We start from the raw sequence: 19,011 nt of genomic DNA on the forward strand, positions 1-19,011 counted from the left end.
AAATTATTTACATGTCATGTAGAGACTATTTCATGTTGCTAGGTTTTTTTAGTTTTGTTTTGGTTATAAACAAAAGTTATTTTATAGCAAATTTAAAACTTTTGGTTATAAAAGTTATATACAATGAAAGTTTTGTTTTGGAAGCTGTGTAAAGATTGTCTAACTTTTCCTAATTGAATTGTACTTCGGTTTTATATTTTTAAAAAAGACCTATCCCAATTCAGAATTTGGTTTTGCCCTACTGATGAAACTCACTTCCCTTCAGTGAAGAGAATGCATTTCCTAATTTCCTTTGTAAGCCAGATGTGCAAATGCTTATCTAATATCCTCATATTGCTAGCTTAATAGCTGTACCACTTATTACTCACAGTGAGTTTTAAAATGAGTTTATTCAAGAATGTTCTTAGGAAGGCAACAATGTTTGTTGTTAAAAAAAACTTCTGTTTCTTCATGCTGAAAAAGTAATGTAAGAGGCTATAGTTATAAGCTTCTTCCTATTGGAATTCTGGTAGTATATATAGCACAGTGTAGTCATTTCCGCGATGCTAGAATAAATAAAAAAAGTCTCTTCTATGCTTCTCTTCAAAAAGTGATGAATAACAACAGAAGATGGCATAAAAAAGCCATTTTTTTCTATTCATTCTGTAGTATTGGAGCCAGTATCTAGGAAACAGGAGAGAAAGAGTAAATTCAAGGAGCAATTTAAAATGTAAATACTTTGATAATCTCTTTAAAAAAAAAAAAACAAAAGAACTAATGGTGGTGTGAGGGCTGGGGAAGTAGAGAAGGTAAACCTGAGGGAAGCTGATCAAAGAACTGCTCTGAGAACTTGAAAGTTATTTAAGGCACAGGTAAGAGGATAATTCTTAATTCTCCAGTTATGTTACTGAAAAACCAAATTGTATTACTTGGTTCATTATATAAGTTATACTGGTTTGGTTCCTAGGGCTATTACATGACCATTTCTTCCTATCAGGTCCTCTACTGTCCTCAAATTTTAAACCAAAATTTAAACCAATTTTCAGAAGAAAATTGTATTTTAATTCCTGGTGAGGCACATACCAAAATTCCAGCCACTATCACTCTTCCTATGTCAGAAAATTGACTTTTAGAAAAAATGGGCTTACTTCATAGTAACACTCATTTATCTGGTCACTAAGGAATGGTAGTTTCTCTGTTACTTGAACTTCTACTTTTAAATGCCAAACTTTTTATATTTTACTTTTGGAAAGAAAACATTCTAAGATTGTATTTTTTTTTCTGCTGACAGCATACGTGGAACACAACTGAAGCTCTTCCTGAACACTCAACAGAGATCAGTTAATACCATGTGCTGGAAGTGGGGCAAACTTCTCAGAAGCTATGGCAATAGGTAAAGCTGATTTGCTACTTTTCATCTACTGAATTTTGAAAAAACAGCTCATCTTGCATCTGTAGGCAAGAGTATCTGTAATGTCCAACATGGTAGCCACTGCCTAGCTATGTGTGGCTATTAGTTAACTGATAAAATTAAATAAAAAATAAAACATTAAAATTTCTTAGTTGCCCTAGCACATTTTCAAATGCTTAAGAGCCATATGTGGCTACTGGGAAGTACAGACAGAACAATTTCTGTAGGTACAAGTTTTACTGACTACTGCTGGTCTTTTGACAGAGATACAGAAGTTATAAATTAATGCCCAAATTCCAGAGTCTGGTAAAAACTTAATACAAAACAAGTATACATTGTTTGACATGTAGAAATGTTAACATCTTGTAATCCAAAACTATAAAGTTACATATTTTCTGTCATTATAGCAAAGTATTTGATAACTATATTAAAAAGTCATCTTTGCTTAAAGTTGAAGAATGATTACTCCTAGCTAACCTGAAAAGTGCAAGTCATTGAAATGTTGCTAAGTTCTAGACACTTTCTGATACCCAAAAGAGACTTATTTCTTTGGGGAAAAAGTGGGGGGGGGCTAAAGTATAATTTTATGCAGCCCTGAAAAATGATGTATTGGCAAATATGTATATATGTGGATGTATATTACTGTAAAAACAGATACATAAGACTAGAAAGTTAAGTATTAAGTGATGTTATCTACAGATGGTGTTGCAAATTATGCTTTTTTATCTTCTTTACAGTTTTTCACTGGTTAGCTTATTTCTTTTGAAACCCAAAATACATAAAACCTGAGAAATTTAAGGTATTTCTACAGTTTGTTTTGCTTTTCAAAACTCCCCTTCTTAGAGTTATAGTCTTCTGTATTTCAGAACAGCTGTTTAGACACAAATGGTTCTGATCATAAAGTAAAAATATATTTAAAATATAATTAGCAAAAAGGAAATAGCTAATCATGGAAGAGAAAGATGTATAGGTTTTGAAACATTTGACTTAAACAAGGTCCTGGATCTGCCACAGAAAATATATCTGCACAGATAGATCAGGAATGGTTATTTACAATTATACCTGATAAGGTTCTAACAGTTATTTTAAAATCTTTAAATCATTACTTTAAAAATATAACATGAAAAAAAAATAACATGTATAGGCATCCAGCAACACAGAAACTAGGATAAATTTCAAAAATTAAACACTTCAAATTTGCAACTAACATGGGGAGAAAAAAAATCCCTTAACTTTTAACTCACAGAAATTTAACGTGTGGAGGCAGTCTACATGTCCTATGAAATGTTCACACCTAAAGTCATTGAGAGGACTGTTTGAGAATTGAGATCAGGAATTCAGAATCTAGCTGGGATGGAAGCCATTTCCCCCCATAATTTCAGGCAAAGATTTTCTAAAGACTCACAAGAACAAGGTTTCAAGCAGCTTTGCTTTCACAGTAATTAGGTAAACACTTACTTTTACCATCACAGGCTACAATTTTCACTTTATCCACTTTAATAAGTTCTGTCACCTCTCTGAATTCAACATCATTCAATACAAAAGTCCACACGTTATCGCAGAATCTGTATGTATTTAGAGAGCCCTTTAAAACAAAACATTTAGACATACCATGAAGTCATTTTTTCCCCCCAAAGCAATTTGAGAACTCAGCTACCAAGTGCCTAATTCTTAAAAGAGCAGGGCAATTTAATGTTTACCTTAAGATCTTCACCCCATCATTTAAAAAAAACCACCCTATGTAACTTTACTAAGAGTTATATACTGTAGTTAGCAGACTATTTTAAGCACTGTTAAGAGTCTGCAACTTAGCTGAAACAGGGAAAAGTTGAAAGGAAATTTAAATTTGTAATTCTACTGCCCTCTTGTGGCAACATGACAAAAGTTCACCGCTCTCGCAGTAGAAAATTCACACACCACTTGAGATTCCACCCAAATTTAATGACTGTTGACCAGAAGCCTTACCAATAACATACTCAATTAAAGCATTTTGTAACATTCCGTGCATTATATCCTGTATTTTTACAGTAAAGCTACAGAAAAGAAAGTTAAGAAAATACCTTTACAGTACTGTATTTATTGAGAAAATCTGTATCTAAGTGGATCCATGCAGTTCAAACCCATGTTGTTCAAGGGTCTACTGCATTTTATTGTATGTTAACCCCAAACTTGTGCAGAAGCAGGGACTATCCAGAAACATTCAATTTTCAACCTGTGCTTCACCTAGATGAATTACTTTATTAGCCCCAGAAATGACAATATTACTATCCTGTGCAAATGATTTTTTTTTTTTTTAAAGAGCAGGAATATGTGCTTAAACATTAAAAGGAAATTTTTGAAGAATGGGGTGCAAGTGCACGGACAGACACCAACTGCATATAATCAAAACTTGAGACATACCTACACATGGAATCTTCACAAGGAAATGTAGTATTGGTAAGAGATTTATATGCCCCAAACCTTCAATTCAGAAAAACATTCTCTGCAGTGGTACCCATAATAGTAAAAACTACAGTGTATCTTGTGTTCTATCAAGTGAGAAGGATCAGGGAAACTATAATGGCTATGCATGACTTAATGAAATTTTAAAAACATGAGTAAGTACTATTTGTTGGACTATGCTAGGCCCTGAGCATACAAATATGATTCCTGTCATCAACAAGCTTCGGGTAGCGTATTAAAGTAAGAAAATATATAGTATAGCAGTATCATGAAAGAGTAATAAGCTAGGGGCACCCAAGGTTATGGAACACATGGGGCACAGAAGGCTTCTCCCGTAAATAGAAGTTTAAGTTTTGAAAAATGAGTAAAAGTCAAGGGAGAGGTGGGACAATGGAAAGGAAAACACATATATAAAGGGAACAGTAAGTTCCAGAAAACTAAATGTGTCAGGAAGTCCCAAGGGGAAGAAGATCCTAGAGAACCTTGGAAAGCTTTTGCTCTATCCAAAAGGTCTTAGGTCAATGAAGATTTTGAACAAAGCAGTATCATCAGATTTGCATTTCTCCTGATAACAGGAAGAGCTGATTGGAGGCAGAGTGGACTGGAGGCTGAGGCAGCAGATACCTGAATGAGAGAGGGGTGAGTGGCTTTATTACAGCAGCAAAGAGGTCAACAGAAGTGGAGAGAGCGGGGCATGGGTGGCCCAGCTGGTTGAGCATCTGACTCTTGATTTCTGCTCAGGTTATGATCTCAGGGTCATGAAACTGAGTCCCTTGTTGGGCTCTGCGTTCAGCACAGAGTCTGCTTATCCCTGTCCCTCTGCTCCTCTCCCACGCTCTCTAAATAAGTAAAATCTTAAAAAGAAAAAAAAAATTCCTCAACCAATTGGCTATGGTGGGGAGACAAAATTTGTTACCCCTCAAGATTCTGGCTCCATTAACAGTGCACTCTGAATCACCATGTGCAATAAGCAGCTGGTGTGTAGAAGAAAGCCTGGGCGCATAAGCCCGTTGACTTGAGAGCCACAGGGTTGGAAGCATTCATTCAGAGACTATGTGGAGCCCCAGCTAAATGTAAGGAATACCAATAATTAAACTACAAAGGGTCTGAGAAAAAGAGGAGTCATAGAATGGAAGCCAGAACTAATCAATAATATCACAAATTATGCATGAGGTTTAGCAATGGCACGGCCAGAAGAGTTTCAGTGGAGTGGTAAGATTAATGCATGGAAAACCACGTAAGACATACTATTATGTCTTATTAGGTTAACAAAGAATTATAAAAAAAAGTAGATCTCCTTAGCTATAGTCTGAGTCTTTGGAAGACTACACAGCCAAATGCCAATTTTAATGTTCATTTCTAGCCTCCCCGAACTTGTGTGTAATGTTACTGTCATACCTAATTAGGGACAGCTATGCCAATTATCTGAACAAGGCCATGTCATTGGGCCTTAAGCCTAGTGTGTGACCATTCACTTTCAAATATATATTGGAATTGTTATATAAATGTTTCACTTATTTTATTGCTATATTAAATGCTTTTGAGCCAACAAAAGCTTAATAAAATGTGAACATAAGATGATATATTTTAAGTTGTGTGGATTTTTTTTTTTTTTTGTGAGAGTGAATGCACTAGAACAAGTGAGGGTTGAGGCAGAGAAAGAGGGACAAGCAGGCTCCCCGCTGAGCAGGAAGCCCCAGGTAGGGCTCAATCCCAGGACACTGGGATCATGACCAGAGCTGAACACAGACAATTAACTGACGAGTCACACTTCTCTTTAGAATTGTTTAGTGAGCTAGAATCCCTAATAAATATAAAATCTTTATTACAATATGTTTAGTTATTTAAATGTCTTATTCACTGTCTTTATGAGAAAGTCATAATCAAGTATAGGAACTCAAGAATCAACACTTTAAAATAAATAATGTTGTGGAAGGAACTTTTTAAATATTAAAAAATAATTCTGATATTGGGCTTTGGTCAAGTAACTGATTTCCACAGTAACTGATCTGGCAAACAGTATCTTGAATGCACCTTTAATAAATACAGGTTTCTTTTTTAAACATTAATCTAAAATTGGGCAACATTCTTAAGATATCTTGTTTATTGTAGAAAATGGAACAGACAGGGAATTTAGAGGGTGATTTTTCTTGACCATTAAATCTTTTAATGTTTACTATCAGAAGTTTAGTATTTTAACATTAATTACAACTCTCACCTGCCAGCATACATTCTATCAAAAGCATACGTTGACTCTTTAAAAGAAATGTTCTCCCTAAAAATTAGAAATTATTAAATCTTAATTCTCATACTCAAGGAGATTTTCCCCCCTGTAACATTCTACTAAATGATCTCAGTTATATGAAATTCTTTTGAGGATTTAAAACAAACAAACAAAAAATTTACCACGTTATCTAAGAGTATTGTTTCAATGAGCCCTCGGGGTCAGTAAAATTCACTACAACAATATGGATTTCAATGTGATCTAGCCAAATGCCTTTGAAAATTAGAAATGACCAATGTGTGATCTCTTCTGCCTTTGTCATATGTCCCACCAAACACAACACGTTATTTGCAAACTTTGTGGACATAAAATTGATCAAGTCTGCCATAATGGGAGAGGTAGGTAATGAAAGCCTGAGCTTAGAACAGTAGGAAAAGAAAAAACAAGAATGGTAAAGTCAGATCTCAAAGCTAATTTTTTAAAAATACACAAACTTACCAAACATTATGCAACAGAAATTTAGCTAAAAGGAACTGGAGAGTGACAATAATACAACTAGAAAACTATCAGGTATCAACATGGACTGATTTCAAATTAAAGCATCTTGGCAGATTTGTACACATAGTTGTATAAAACAGCAACCTACTTTTGCCAAAATCATTACTGTTAAAAATTGAAGAACATATTTATAAAATTTTATAAAGATATATTTTACTCCAGATAGCTTTTAAGCATTCGAAACATTCTATAACATGCATGCTTTATCCCTTCACTAAATTTGTTCTCTGCCAACCCAATATCCACAACAATGCCTAGTATGTAACAGGCACTGAAGTGTTTGCTGAATAAGTTTTTAGCTCAAAACTTTAAGAAAACCCCCAAACGCTCTGGTTCTCTTAAAAGCAAATTAACCTCTATGTTCTTTTCATATAGTGTAACCTTTTAATCTCTACTGTATGGTATCCCTTAAAACATCATAAGCATAAATATTACATAGAACTAAATATCATTGTACACTGATATATATCTGACTCCACCAATATCCGTATCAATGTGGTAAAATTACTTCTTTCACCATGATACTTTCAGTGGGCTTTTAGTTTGACTTTACCATCAAGTTGAGAAAGACAATTTTGTTCAGTTTGGGATTACTGTTCAAATGAGATCAAGCTATCAGAAGAGACCATGATCTACTACCAGTTTAGGTCTTCATAAGAGTCGGTGGGAGGCAACATGAACGCACTTCCATGGAATGGGTGAAGATCAGAGTTTGAAAAACAGAAAAGAGCTTTAGGGAGTACTTTGTCACTTACCTTCAATCCTGCAGGTAATGGTTCAGGCTCTTGAAATCTCAGTAACTCTTCAGGGAAGGCAGCCAAACATACATAAGCTTATTTGTGAAACAATGGAATAAAAATCTAAAAACAACTGTCTCACATTAAGTGGATAAACTTAGTATGGAGGTCATTTAAAAGTAAAGTATAATTAAACCGTTGCTTCCTTTTATGATTCCTAAATATGAAGGGGTCCTTAAAAGCACTGTTGTTAACAACCACCAGTGCAAGCTTTTAGATTTAATAAAATATCCTTACCCTGAAATTGACTCTGTTCCTGACCCTCTGCGCCAATGCTGAATTTATAGCTTTATCAAACTGAAGTAGAACTTGAAGGGCAAGTTGGGGGGTGATCTGTTGAGACTGAGAAAAAGTGAAGGTCATAAATCCTTTGAGGGAAGGACATTAAAGACAAAATATGTATGAATTATCATCTAAAATTTAACTGAGGTTAACCAGAGCCTCTTAAACTAGACTCCCTTATTCTTTAACATACTGACAATTAAGGAGTAAAAGCCTGACGAAATTTTCTTGCACTATCTTAACCAAACATAATTTGGAGAAGAAAACATGCAGTGATGTTGCACTCCCAGGACAAGACTCTATTACTCTTTTACAGTGTCTGGAAAGAGGCATTTGATTGACTGAAGGAATGCAGTTTCTTTAAAAAAAAAAAAAAAAAAGCAGGCCCAGTCATCTATTTTTTTAAAAACCCAATCTCATCAAAGCTCATAAAATCTATGAAAACAAATGGAAATACTTATTATGTTCTTAGAGGAGTTTATTTTAAAAGGTTACTTCTCCTAAAACTGAAATATAAATTCAAATTTAAATCTCAAAGACTATCAAATAGTCCAAAATTATCTTAAATCTACAGAGACTATGCTTTATGAGTAAGAGAAAACCAATAATCTCAATTTTTATGTTTAACAAAAATCCTTAAAAATTTGGGCATGTTAAACTATGTCATTTGATCTTCATTATATTTTATGCCCTGTAGTCAGGATGGGATAAATACTGACTTGCTGGGTCAAAGATTCTAAGGTACTTAACCTCATTACTTTGCCTGCAAGAAGGGCTCTAACAAAACTTATTATAGACTCATCTAAGTAAAAGTTGGTTTTTAGTCTCCCACCTGTATGAGCTCATCAAGGCTCTCCTGGAGACTGTTTCCCAAAGTTGTATTTCTGTATAATTGATATGCCATGGCTTAGGAGGAAGAAGTTGGTTTTTCTTATTCAGGCTTGCATTGATGTCCTAAAGATTTAATATGAAAATATTAAACATTATAAACCATGAATAGTCTACTTCATACATCCTAATATATGCTATTATAACTTATAATAATTGCAAACTGTTATATAATTAACACAAAGAAGATTAAAAATTATTTTTCTTTCTTTTTGTTACTTTGACATGGGCATTTATACTCCTTTATACAAAGCATAGATATATTTATTAAAAGGTACATCTTTACCATTTCTTTTAAAAGTCTGCCTTTTGACCTAATCTAGAATCAATTTATTGTGTACGTTCTACTATTCCTTTCTCCTTACCATCACTCAGTGATCCAGACAATGTTTGGCTCAACATGTGAATGCCCTGCACTTCATTTTCTTTATTTTAATTAACATTTGGTATTTATAGAATGCCTACCAAGAAGACAGCACTGTGCTAGGCAGGAGGAAGATGGATAGAATATGCTCCTGGACTCTAAAAACCTTATACTCTACAGAGGGTAACAGATATACAAAACAGCAATTAACTCAGTAGAGAATAAGCACCATGATAGATGTACACAGTGTATGTGGACTGAGTGAACTTGTTAACAAAAGCTTCCTGATTCTTTAAGCTAGACTTTAGCCAAGCAAAAGCAGATCATCGTAGGCTGAAAGGTATGAAAATGGTACAGTTTGTAGAGAGAACTGTAAGTTGTCCCACAGTACTAAGGTCTAAGTATGAAGAAGATGGCATGAATGTATTTGTTCCAACGGGAGGGATGCCAGGGTGAATGTACTGGAAGATGAGGGCTTGAATAGGGGGACAGTAGTAGAGATTCAACAAATACTGAGCTATAAGTCATACACAAGATCCCTGACCTCGTGGCACTTTCAGCTTAGAGAAGGACAGGAGACATATACAGGGAGTTATCAGGCAAAACTCAGCAAAAATAATGACTGGTTATCAGTCTTCACATTATATACCTGTGAACACTTGATATGAGATCATTTCTGCTTTCTTGAAACCTTTTCTTTGGCTTTTGGGGCCCCACACTTCATTCTCTCCTCCTAACTCACTGGATACTACTGTTTTTGTTTTCTTTGGCCCATCCCTCTGCAGGTACCTGACTTCTACTTGAATGCCCTAAGGCTTCTTAGGTCTTCTCTAGATGCTTTAACTCCCTTAGTATTAGGCTATCTGCTGATGACGCCCGAATGTCTATCTCCAGTCCTTCTCCCCTTGTTGCCCTATATAAAGCTGCCTCCTTGCCAATGAATGGAAATATCAATTAGGAAGCTCAAATGAAATGTATCAAAAACTGAATTCCTGGTACTGTCCCTCCAAACCCTTTCTACCCTCACCTCACTCACCTTAGTAAACAGTAAATCTAGTCCCCCCACCCGCAGTTTTACATTCGACATTAGCTTCTCTCTCACTCGACATTAGCTTCCCTCTCACTCTCCATCTAATCTGTCAATCTTTTCAGCTCTTCTAAGTATAGCCAGAAGCTGACAACCTTTATCATCTCCAGTACTACACCATCAAGTCCTCATCATCTACCAGCAAGATTGCTATGATAGCCCCATAAGAGGTCTCTGGGTTTCTACCATGGCCAGTAAAACCCCTGCCCCTACAGCTGCCACACTGAGCCTTTTCAAACATAAATCAAAACAAATTACCCCAATCCCCCTTTATTCAAAACCTCCAATAGCAGCACCCTGTTTCAGAGTAAAAAACACGATTGTGGTCCTCCATTACCTCAATGAACTAGCCTTCTGCCACTTATTCCTTCATTCCCTCTGCTGCAATCATACTGGTGGTCCCTTGCTGGTTTTCAGTATGGCAAGATAGTCTTGCACTAGGATCTTTGCACTGTCTGTCCTTTTTGGTTCAAATGTTCTTACCAGATCCCTTCATGGTTCACTCCCTGATTTATTCAGACCTCTGCTCAAATGTCACTTCATCAGAAAAAACTTCTGTGGCCAACCTATAAAAAGGAACTACCTCTCTTACTCCTTATACTACTTTATTTTCATTCATACCATTCACTGAAGCTGACATATATACGCTTATTGTTTCCATTCACTAAAAGAGATGTTCCATAAGGATGGGGACTTTGTTCAGTTATATATTTACCATCTAGAACAATGCCTAGTAGAGAGAATGTATTCAGTAAGTATTTGTTAGTAAGTCACTGGTGATATGCCTAAACACTATTATCAAATATTATAAATTTGTCCAAGTATAATACAAAGTTTTCTACTTTACTGAAGAAAATGAAGCAATGAAAACTTCCAGTCTCTCAAAATGGCATCAAACCATCTACCAGTATCTGTAACCACATACTCTGCCTGCCTGCCTGCCAGTCACTATAGCCAAACTATCCATGCTGCTATGCAAATACAATCTTTCTATCTCTGCATCAAGCTATTCTCTCTAGTACACTCAAGAATATTGTTCCAACAATATAATTAGTCCTCCTCTCCCTTACCGTCAAATTTCCCATCTTTATGGATTATTGCCATCAGCAAACAGGTGGCTACTTCTCCCATCTTCCTAAATAAATAAATAAAGTCGCGACTCCCTTTCCTCACTAGCTGCACTACATTTCTCTGTGCGGCAATGCTCCTAAGAGTTGTCTGTACGCAGTGCCTTCTCATTCCTTTTCTCGCATTTTCTCTTCTACTCACTCATCACAGACTCACTCCTTATAGGCTTTTGCCTCCAACATTCAAAATAAACAGATGGTGAAGGTCACCAATGGCACTAGTAAAGCTAACACAAAATTCTTACTCCTCTCCAGACTTAATCATTTGACACAGCTAATTACTCCTTCCTCTTTGATAAAGGATCTTGGCTAAGCTTCTGGGGCATTACGCTTTCTGGGTTGTTCTCTTAAGCTCACAGATTCATCCTTTTCCTATACCTTGCCCTTGAACTCCTGGTTCCAACTGCCTACTCAACATCTTTACTTTTTGTCTTTCCTATTTTAGGTGAGGTAACTCCATACTTCTATGGGCTTATGCAAAAACCTTTGAAATTCTCCCCTACTCCCCTCATCTCACCTTTACATCCAATCCCTAGAAAATCCTGTAAACTATCTTCAAAATGCATTCAAAATCCATCCATTTCTCACCATTTCCATTGTTATCACCCTGGTCTGTGCTATGGTCATCTGCAACTGGATTACTGAAACAGCTTCCTACTAGGCTGCCCTGCTTCCCCGCTGTCCCTACACTTTAATCCCAATCTAGCAGCCCATATCTCTTTTCAGCTCCAAAACTCCCATGGCTTCCATTTTACTCAATCCTTACAAAAATGTGGCTACCTAGGATCTCTCCCTTGCTCTCACCCTTCTACAGACACATGGTCTTCCATGTTATTCTTAGAACATGACAGACATGTACCTCCCTATGTAAGCCTTTGCAAAGGCGGCTCTTTCCACCTGGATACTCTTCTTCCGGGCATCCACTTGGTTCTTGTAATTCCTTCAAGTATAATATATACTTAATGAGGCTTATACTGATGGCCGTACTTAAAATACCAACTTCCACCTCCACTCTGGAACTTCCCAAACCCCCTTTTCCTTTTTTGATGGCACCATCACCTAACACATTATGTAATTACTTTCTACATCCTTCAACAGGGACTTTTGTCTGTTTTGTACACTTAAGTAAAGCAAGTACCTGTAACTGACTCATAACGGAAGCCAAATAAATATCTGTTTGGTAAATTAATGAGGGCAAGAAACCGAGTATGTGCGTGGTGGGTGGGTGGGTGAGAGTTAAAAAGCACAAGGAGAGGTCACAATGGAGATATACACCTGACAAAGTAGGAGTACCAAATCCTGTGTCATACTCTTTTGGCAACAGTCTAAGAGTTATTTAGATAATAGCTCTAAGTCAGCAATGAACTAACAGAAATTAAAACAATCCCATTTACAATTGCATCAAAATGAATGAAATACCTAAAAATAAATTTAAGCAAGGTGAAAGCCCTGTACACCAAAAACTATAAAATACTGAAGAAAGAAATTGAAGACAACAAAAATAAATGGAAAGGTATTCCTTGCTCATGAGTTGGAAGAATGCTGTTAAAATGCCCATATTACCCAAAGCAATCTACATGTTCAATGCAATCCATATCAAAATTCCACTCTCATTTTCCACAGAACTACAACAAACAATCCTAAAATTTATATGGAACACAAACCCACATAGCTAAAGCAATCCCGACAAAGAACAAAGCTGGAGGCAATATGCTTCCTGATTTCAGTCTACACTACAAAGTTAAAGTAATTAAAACATTATGGTATTGGCATAAAAACAGACATGTGAATGGAACAGAATACAGAGCCCAGAAATAAACCCATATTTTTACAGTCCATTAACTTATCACAAAAGAGGCAAGAATATACAACAGGCAAAAGAGTAAATCTTCAATAAATGGTGCTGGATCATTTTCTTACACCATACACAAAATAAACAGAAAATGGATTAAAGACCTAAATGGGAGGCCTGAAATCATAAAACTCCTGGAAGAAAAACATAGGCAGTAATCTCTTGGACATTACCCTTACCAGCTTATTTATGCATAGGTCTCCTCAGGCATAGGGAACAAAAGCAAAAACTAAACTACTGGACTACACCAAAATAAAGAGCTTTTACACAACAGAGGAAACCATCAATAAAACCAAAGGCAACCTTGTGAGGGGGAGAGGATTTCTGCAAAGGATATATCTGATAAGGGGTTAATATCCAAAATATATGAAGAACAACTATAACTCAACACCAAATCATCAAGTAATCTGGTTAAAAATTAGGCAGACCTGAATAGACCTCTTTCCAAAGAAGACATACAAGTAAGTGGCCAATAGACACATGAAAAGATACTCAACATCACTAATCGTCAGGGAAAGGCAAATCAAAACCATGAAATCTCATTTCACTCATTCTATGAGAATGGCTAGTATCAAAAACACAAGAAATGTCAAATGTTGGAGAGGATGTGGAGAAAAGGGAATGAATGCTCTTGTACCGTTGGCAGGAATGTAAACTGGGGCAGCCACTGTGGAAAACAATATGGGGGGGGGGATCTCAAAAAAAAAAAAAAAAAGAAATACCATATAATCCATTAATTTCAGTAGTAGGTATTAACCCCCAAAATTGAAAACACTGATTTGAAAAAATATATGCACCCCTATGTTTGTTGCTGCATTATTTACAATAGCCAAGATATGGAACCCAGGTGTCCATCTGGAGAAAAACAGGTAAGGAAAATGTGGTATATATACACACAATGGACTAGTACTCAGCCATAGAAAAGGATGGCATCATGCCATTTAAGACAACATGGATGGAGGTAGAGTGTCTTATAATAAGAGAAATAAGTCAGACTGAAAAAGATAAATACCTTATGATTCTACTCACAAGTGGAAACAAAAGATTTTTAAAAAACCCACACACACACAACCTAACAAATGGATAAACAAAAAGCAAACTAAGCAGAGACTGATGGTTGGCAGAGAGAAGAGGGGCGAGGAGTTGGATAAAATGGGTGAAGGGGAGAGGGAGAGACAGGCTTCTAGTTATGGAATGAGTAAGTCATGAGAATAAAAGGTACAGCATAAGGAATACAGTCAATGATATTGAAAAGCAATGTAACAGGATAGATGGTAGCTACCCTTGTGAACATAAGGTGTATCAACTTGCCTAATCACTAGCTGTACACCTGAAACTAATGTAACATTGTGTGTGTCAATCATACTCAAAACTCCCTACAGAACTGTGGTATAAACAAATATTACTCGGCCATAAAAAAGAATATGTTGTCATTTGAGACAACACTGATGAATCCAGAGGGTATTATGGGAAGTGAAATAAATCAGACAGAGAAAGACAAATACTGTATGATTTCACCTACAGGAGGACTCTAAAAAAAAAAACCAACAAAACAAAACAGACTCTAATACAGAGAACTAGTGGTTGCCAGAGGGAGGCCAGTGGCAAGAATGGGCAAAATAGATAAAGGGGAGTAAATGGTATACTCCCAGTTATAAAATAAGTCAGAGATGAAAAGTACAGCATAGAGAATATAGTCAACAATACTGTAATAACATCAGTATGGTGACAGTGACTACACTTATCGTGGTGACTGAGTGAAGATTCTTTCCCTTTGCACCTCCCCCAACTTGGGCGCTTAGTCACGTGCTCTCTCCCTCTCTCAAATAAATACATAAATCATTAAAAAAGAATAGAAAAGGAAAACTCTTCCAAACGCATTTGAAGAGTGCAGTATTACCCTGAAACCAAAACCAGACAAGGAAGCCACAAGAAAAAAAAATTGCAGGCCAATATCCTTGATGAATATACATGCAAAAATCCTCAATATTAGCAAACTGAATTCAACAATACATTAAAAGGATCATACACCATGATCAAGGGGGATTTATTTGAGGGTAGAGAAATGGTTCAATGGCATCAAATCTGCCAATGTGATAAACCATATTAACAAAATAAAGGATAAAAATCCTATGACCATCTCGATACATGCAGAAAAAGCATCTGACAAAATTCTACATCCATTTATGGTAACTCTCAATGCAGTAGATTTAGAGGGAACATACCTCAACATAATAAAGGCCACATAGGACAAGCCCATAGCTAACATCACAGTCAATAGCTATAAGCTAAAAGCCTTGCCTCTGAGATCACAAGACAAGATTCCAGTCCAATTATTGTATTTGACAAAGTACTAGAAGTCCTTCCAGAGCAATTAGGCAAGAAATAGGAATAAAAGCCAGCCAAACTGGAAAGGAAAAGATAAAATAACAAAACTACCAGAGAAATAAAACAATCACATTTGCAACTGCATCAAAAGGAACAAAATACCTAGAAATAAATCTAACCAGGAGAGAAAATATCTGTATGTTGAAAACTACAAAACATTAATAAGAGAAACTGAAGATGACAAAATAAATGGAAAGACATTCCATGCTCATGGGTTAGAAGAATTAATATTAATAATATATTCTTATTACCCAAAGCAATTTACAATTCAATGCAATCCCTATCAAAATCCTAACGGTATTTTTCAAAGAGACAGAACAATCCTAAAATTTGTATGGAACCACCAAACCCTTAATAGCCAAAGCAATCTTGAGAAAGAACAAAGCTGGAGGAATCATTCTCCCTGATCCCACAATATCAGAAAGCTATGATAATCAAAACAGTATAGTACTTGCACAAAACAGACACACACATCAACAGAATCTAATAGCCCATAAAGAACCCATGCATAGATGCTCAATGAATGAAGTCAAGACCATCTATTGGGTGAAAGGACAGTATCTTCAATAAATGGTCTTGAGATAACTACACAAACACATGCAGAAGAATGAAACCGGACCACTAACTTACCACACTATACACAATAATCAACTCGAAACGGATTAAAGACTTGAATGTAAAACCTGAAACTATAAAACTCCTAGGAGAAAACACAGTTACAGTAGCTCCCCGACACTGGTGCTATAATTTTTTAATTTGACACCAGAAGCAAAATTTAAAAAAGCAAAAATAACAAATGTAGGACTACCTCATACTAAAAAGCTTCTCAAAGGAAACCAACAAAACAAAAAGGCAGCCTACTGAATGAAAAAAAATTTGCAAATCATGTAAGAAATTAATATCCCAAATATATAATTTATACAACTCAAGAGCAAAAGAACAAGTAACTCAATTTAAAAATTGGCAGAAGATATGAATAGACATTTTTCCAAAGAAGACATACAGATGGCCAACAGACACATGAAAAGATGCTCCACATCACTAATCATCAGGGAAATGCAAATCAAAACCATAATGAGGTATGACCTCACATCTGTCAGAATGACTATTATCAAAAAGACAAGAAATAACAAGCGTTGGTGAGGATATGGGGAAAAGGGAACCCCTGTGCACTACTGGTGGGAATTTAAATTGGTAAAGCCACTATGGAAAACAGTGTGGATGTTCTTCAGAAAATTAAAAACATGACCACCATATGATACAGCAATTCCGCTACTGAGTATTTAGCCCCCCAAAATGAAAACACTAACTTGAAAAGAAATATATATGTTCACGGCAACATTATAATAGCCAAGCTATAGGAGCAACCTAAATGTCCATCAATGGGTAAAGAAACTGTGGGGAATATATCACAATGGAATATTATTCCACCATAAAAAGAATGAAATCTTGCCATTTATAGCAGGAATCGATATAATGGGCATTATCATTAAATGAAGTTAAGTGAGAAAGAGAAAGGCAAATACGTATGATACTGGATACATGTGGAATCGAAAACCAGAAAGGGAAAAAAAAAAAAAGCATGTAGATTCAGAGAACAGATTTGTAGTTGTAAGGCTGGGGACACAATATAGTAGAGGGAGCCCATGTAAAACAGACATAGAAGGTTTGAATCATTCAAAATACTGACTTTCATATATATGCTACATACACAATATAAGAGTTAAATATTAAAGAGAGAGGACAAGTGAAACTGGAATTATGAACACAAGGCATACAGCCAAACAAAGAGGTTCAAAGTAATACTAAATAAACATAATTGTACATTAAAAAAAAAACAAAGGCAACATACTGGAATGGGAGAAACTATCTGCAAATCATGTAATAAGAAGCTAATATCCAAAATATATAAAGAATTCATACAACTCAACATCAAACTCGCCGATTAAAAAACGGGCAGAAAAGATCCAGACATTTTCCCAAAGAACACATACAGGTCAACAACAAACATATGAAAAGATGTTTAAGACCACGAATGCTCAGGAAAATGCAAATTAAAACCACAATGAGATATCACCTCACACCTGTTAAAATGGCTATTATTAACAAGACAGGAAATAAATGCTGGCGAGAAGGTAGAGAAAACGAGACCCCTGTGCACTGTTGGCGGGAATGCAAACTGCTTGCAAACACTGTGGAAAACAGTATGGAGGTTCCTCAAAAATTAAAAATAGAACTACCAAATGATCCAGCAATTCCGCTTCTCCTATTTATTTGACGAAAAGGAAAACACGAACCTGAAACTAATGTGTCAATTACACCTCAATAAATACTAATTTAAAAAGGAGCTCTAAGTTATTTATACATTTGTTAAAGTTCCTTGCTTTAATGATCTTAGATTCTTAAAAATTTCTTATGCAGTATTCAAATCTGTTAGATCTGGTATCGCCACATCAATTTCGTGCTCCTTCATTCTGCAGTTGAGAAAATTACAAGGGCTCCACGTTCGGAATTAACTCTGTAGTCCTGGTCCTGTTTAAATTCATTACCCTGAGGGAGCTGGCTGGAAGTTCAAGGCAGACTTCAAATAAGCGCAGCAGCATAGGAATGAGACACTAACAGAATGCGCGCTCCTGATACTTGACAAAAACAGCACAACACAACTCTAGATGCGTAAAGACATTCACCTGGCTAAAAATCCCGCTTTGGGTTGAGGACCTTCCCCAGGACCGCTCGGCTGGCGCCCGGACGACCACAAACCTCCCGGCAGAGGACGCCACCGCCTCCCGCACTTTTCATTCGCGGGTACCGGCCGCGGGGGCCTCCCGGCAGCGAACTCGGTAACGGGCCCACCTTGGGCCCCTGCCCTCCGCGCAGCCCTCCGAGACCCAACCAACCGCAGCCCCACCTCTCGGGACCGCAGGGAGCGTGGGCCCGGCTCACCAAGTACCTGTGGGGAAGGCGCTTCCCGCCGCGGAGCGGACTGAAGCGGAGCAGCCAGCAGTCCAGCAGGAAGCACCCACTTCCCGACCACCTCTTCGGCCGCCGCAGGAGCCGCAGAGCAGTGCCGACGACCCGGAAGTGCTCGCCGAACCTGGAAGTGACAGCATGCGAGTGGGCCGGGAGGCCCCGCCCAGCCCCGCTCCGACGCGCCGTTCCAGACTGGCCTGGGGAGGGCGGGGTGGGGAGGGAGGAGGGGCGTGGGGCCTGCGGCTTTCAAGCCCCAGACAGGTGAACTTGCTTCCTTTCCGAGTAATTCACCAGGTTTGCCAAATCATGCACAAGGGAATTCTAACTTTGAGAGATTAATCTTATCCACTGTTAGATACACAATTAGCAATGTTAGGGGCTGTCACACTTTATGCCTTAAGTATGTTCTAGGTAATACTGTTGAAGACGCTGCAATACTAAATTGAAGACAAATTGTGAAGATTAGAGCAGGACTTACCATTCAAAACAGGGCTGCAATTCACTTAGCCCGGCAAGCGCTTGTGATTCCTGAAGAATTTTAATGTGGGAGAATTTGTACTTAAAATTTGTACCTAATGGAAGACAAACATTTCAATATATATGGGTTTATGAAAATCCAAATGGTATCCTAAATGTGGATTA

General features: G+C 36.9%; 1 protein-coding gene across 2 annotated transcripts; it reads right to left on the reverse strand.

Annotated features, from left to right (window-relative positions):
* Positions 1–370: 370 nt before the first annotated feature.
* Positions 371–18,995, reverse strand: GTF2A2 (general transcription factor IIA subunit 2). 2 transcript variants are annotated; one of them, XM_044229968.1, is made up of 6 exons: positions 18,848–18,995; positions 18,350–18,493; positions 8,526–8,647; positions 7,649–7,753; positions 2,849–2,975; positions 371–663 (listed from the first exon to the last, which is right to left on the reverse strand). In XM_044229968.1, the coding sequence occupies exons 3-6, from the start codon at positions 8,595–8,597 to the stop codon at positions 638–640; spliced, it is 330 nt and encodes a 109-aa protein (XP_044085903.1). In that variant the 5' UTR covers positions 8,598–8,647; positions 18,350–18,493; positions 18,848–18,995; the 3' UTR covers positions 371–637. The 2 variants fall into 2 exon arrangements, with proteins under 2 accessions (XP_044085903.1, XP_044085904.1); XM_044229969.1 differs by lacking the exons at positions 18,350–18,493; positions 18,848–18,995 and adding an exon at positions 18,087–18,308.
* Between the last annotated feature and the right edge of the window lie 16 nt (positions 18,996–19,011).

The sequence above is a fragment of the Neovison vison genome, chromosome 13 (assembly GCF_020171115.1).
Source record: "Neovison vison isolate M4711 chromosome 13, ASM_NN_V1, whole genome shotgun sequence".
Classification (NCBI taxonomy): Eukaryota; Metazoa; Chordata; class Mammalia; order Carnivora; family Mustelidae; genus Neogale; species Neogale vison.

Excerpts from the sequence above, each read along its gene's own strand:
- GTF2A2 (XM_044229968.1), bottom strand. The coding sequence starts at position 8,597 with ATGGCATATCAATTATACAGAAATACAACTTTGGGAAACAGTCTCCAG. Across the intron at positions 7,754-8,525 it reads GCCTTGATGAGCTCATACAG|TCTCAACAGATCACCCCCCA; the intron begins GTGGGAGACTAA and ends ACTTTTTCTCAG. Across the intron at positions 2,976-7,648 it reads GGAACAGAGTCAATTTCAGG|GGCTCTCTAAATACATACAG; the intron begins GTAAGGATATTT and ends TTTGTTTTAAAG.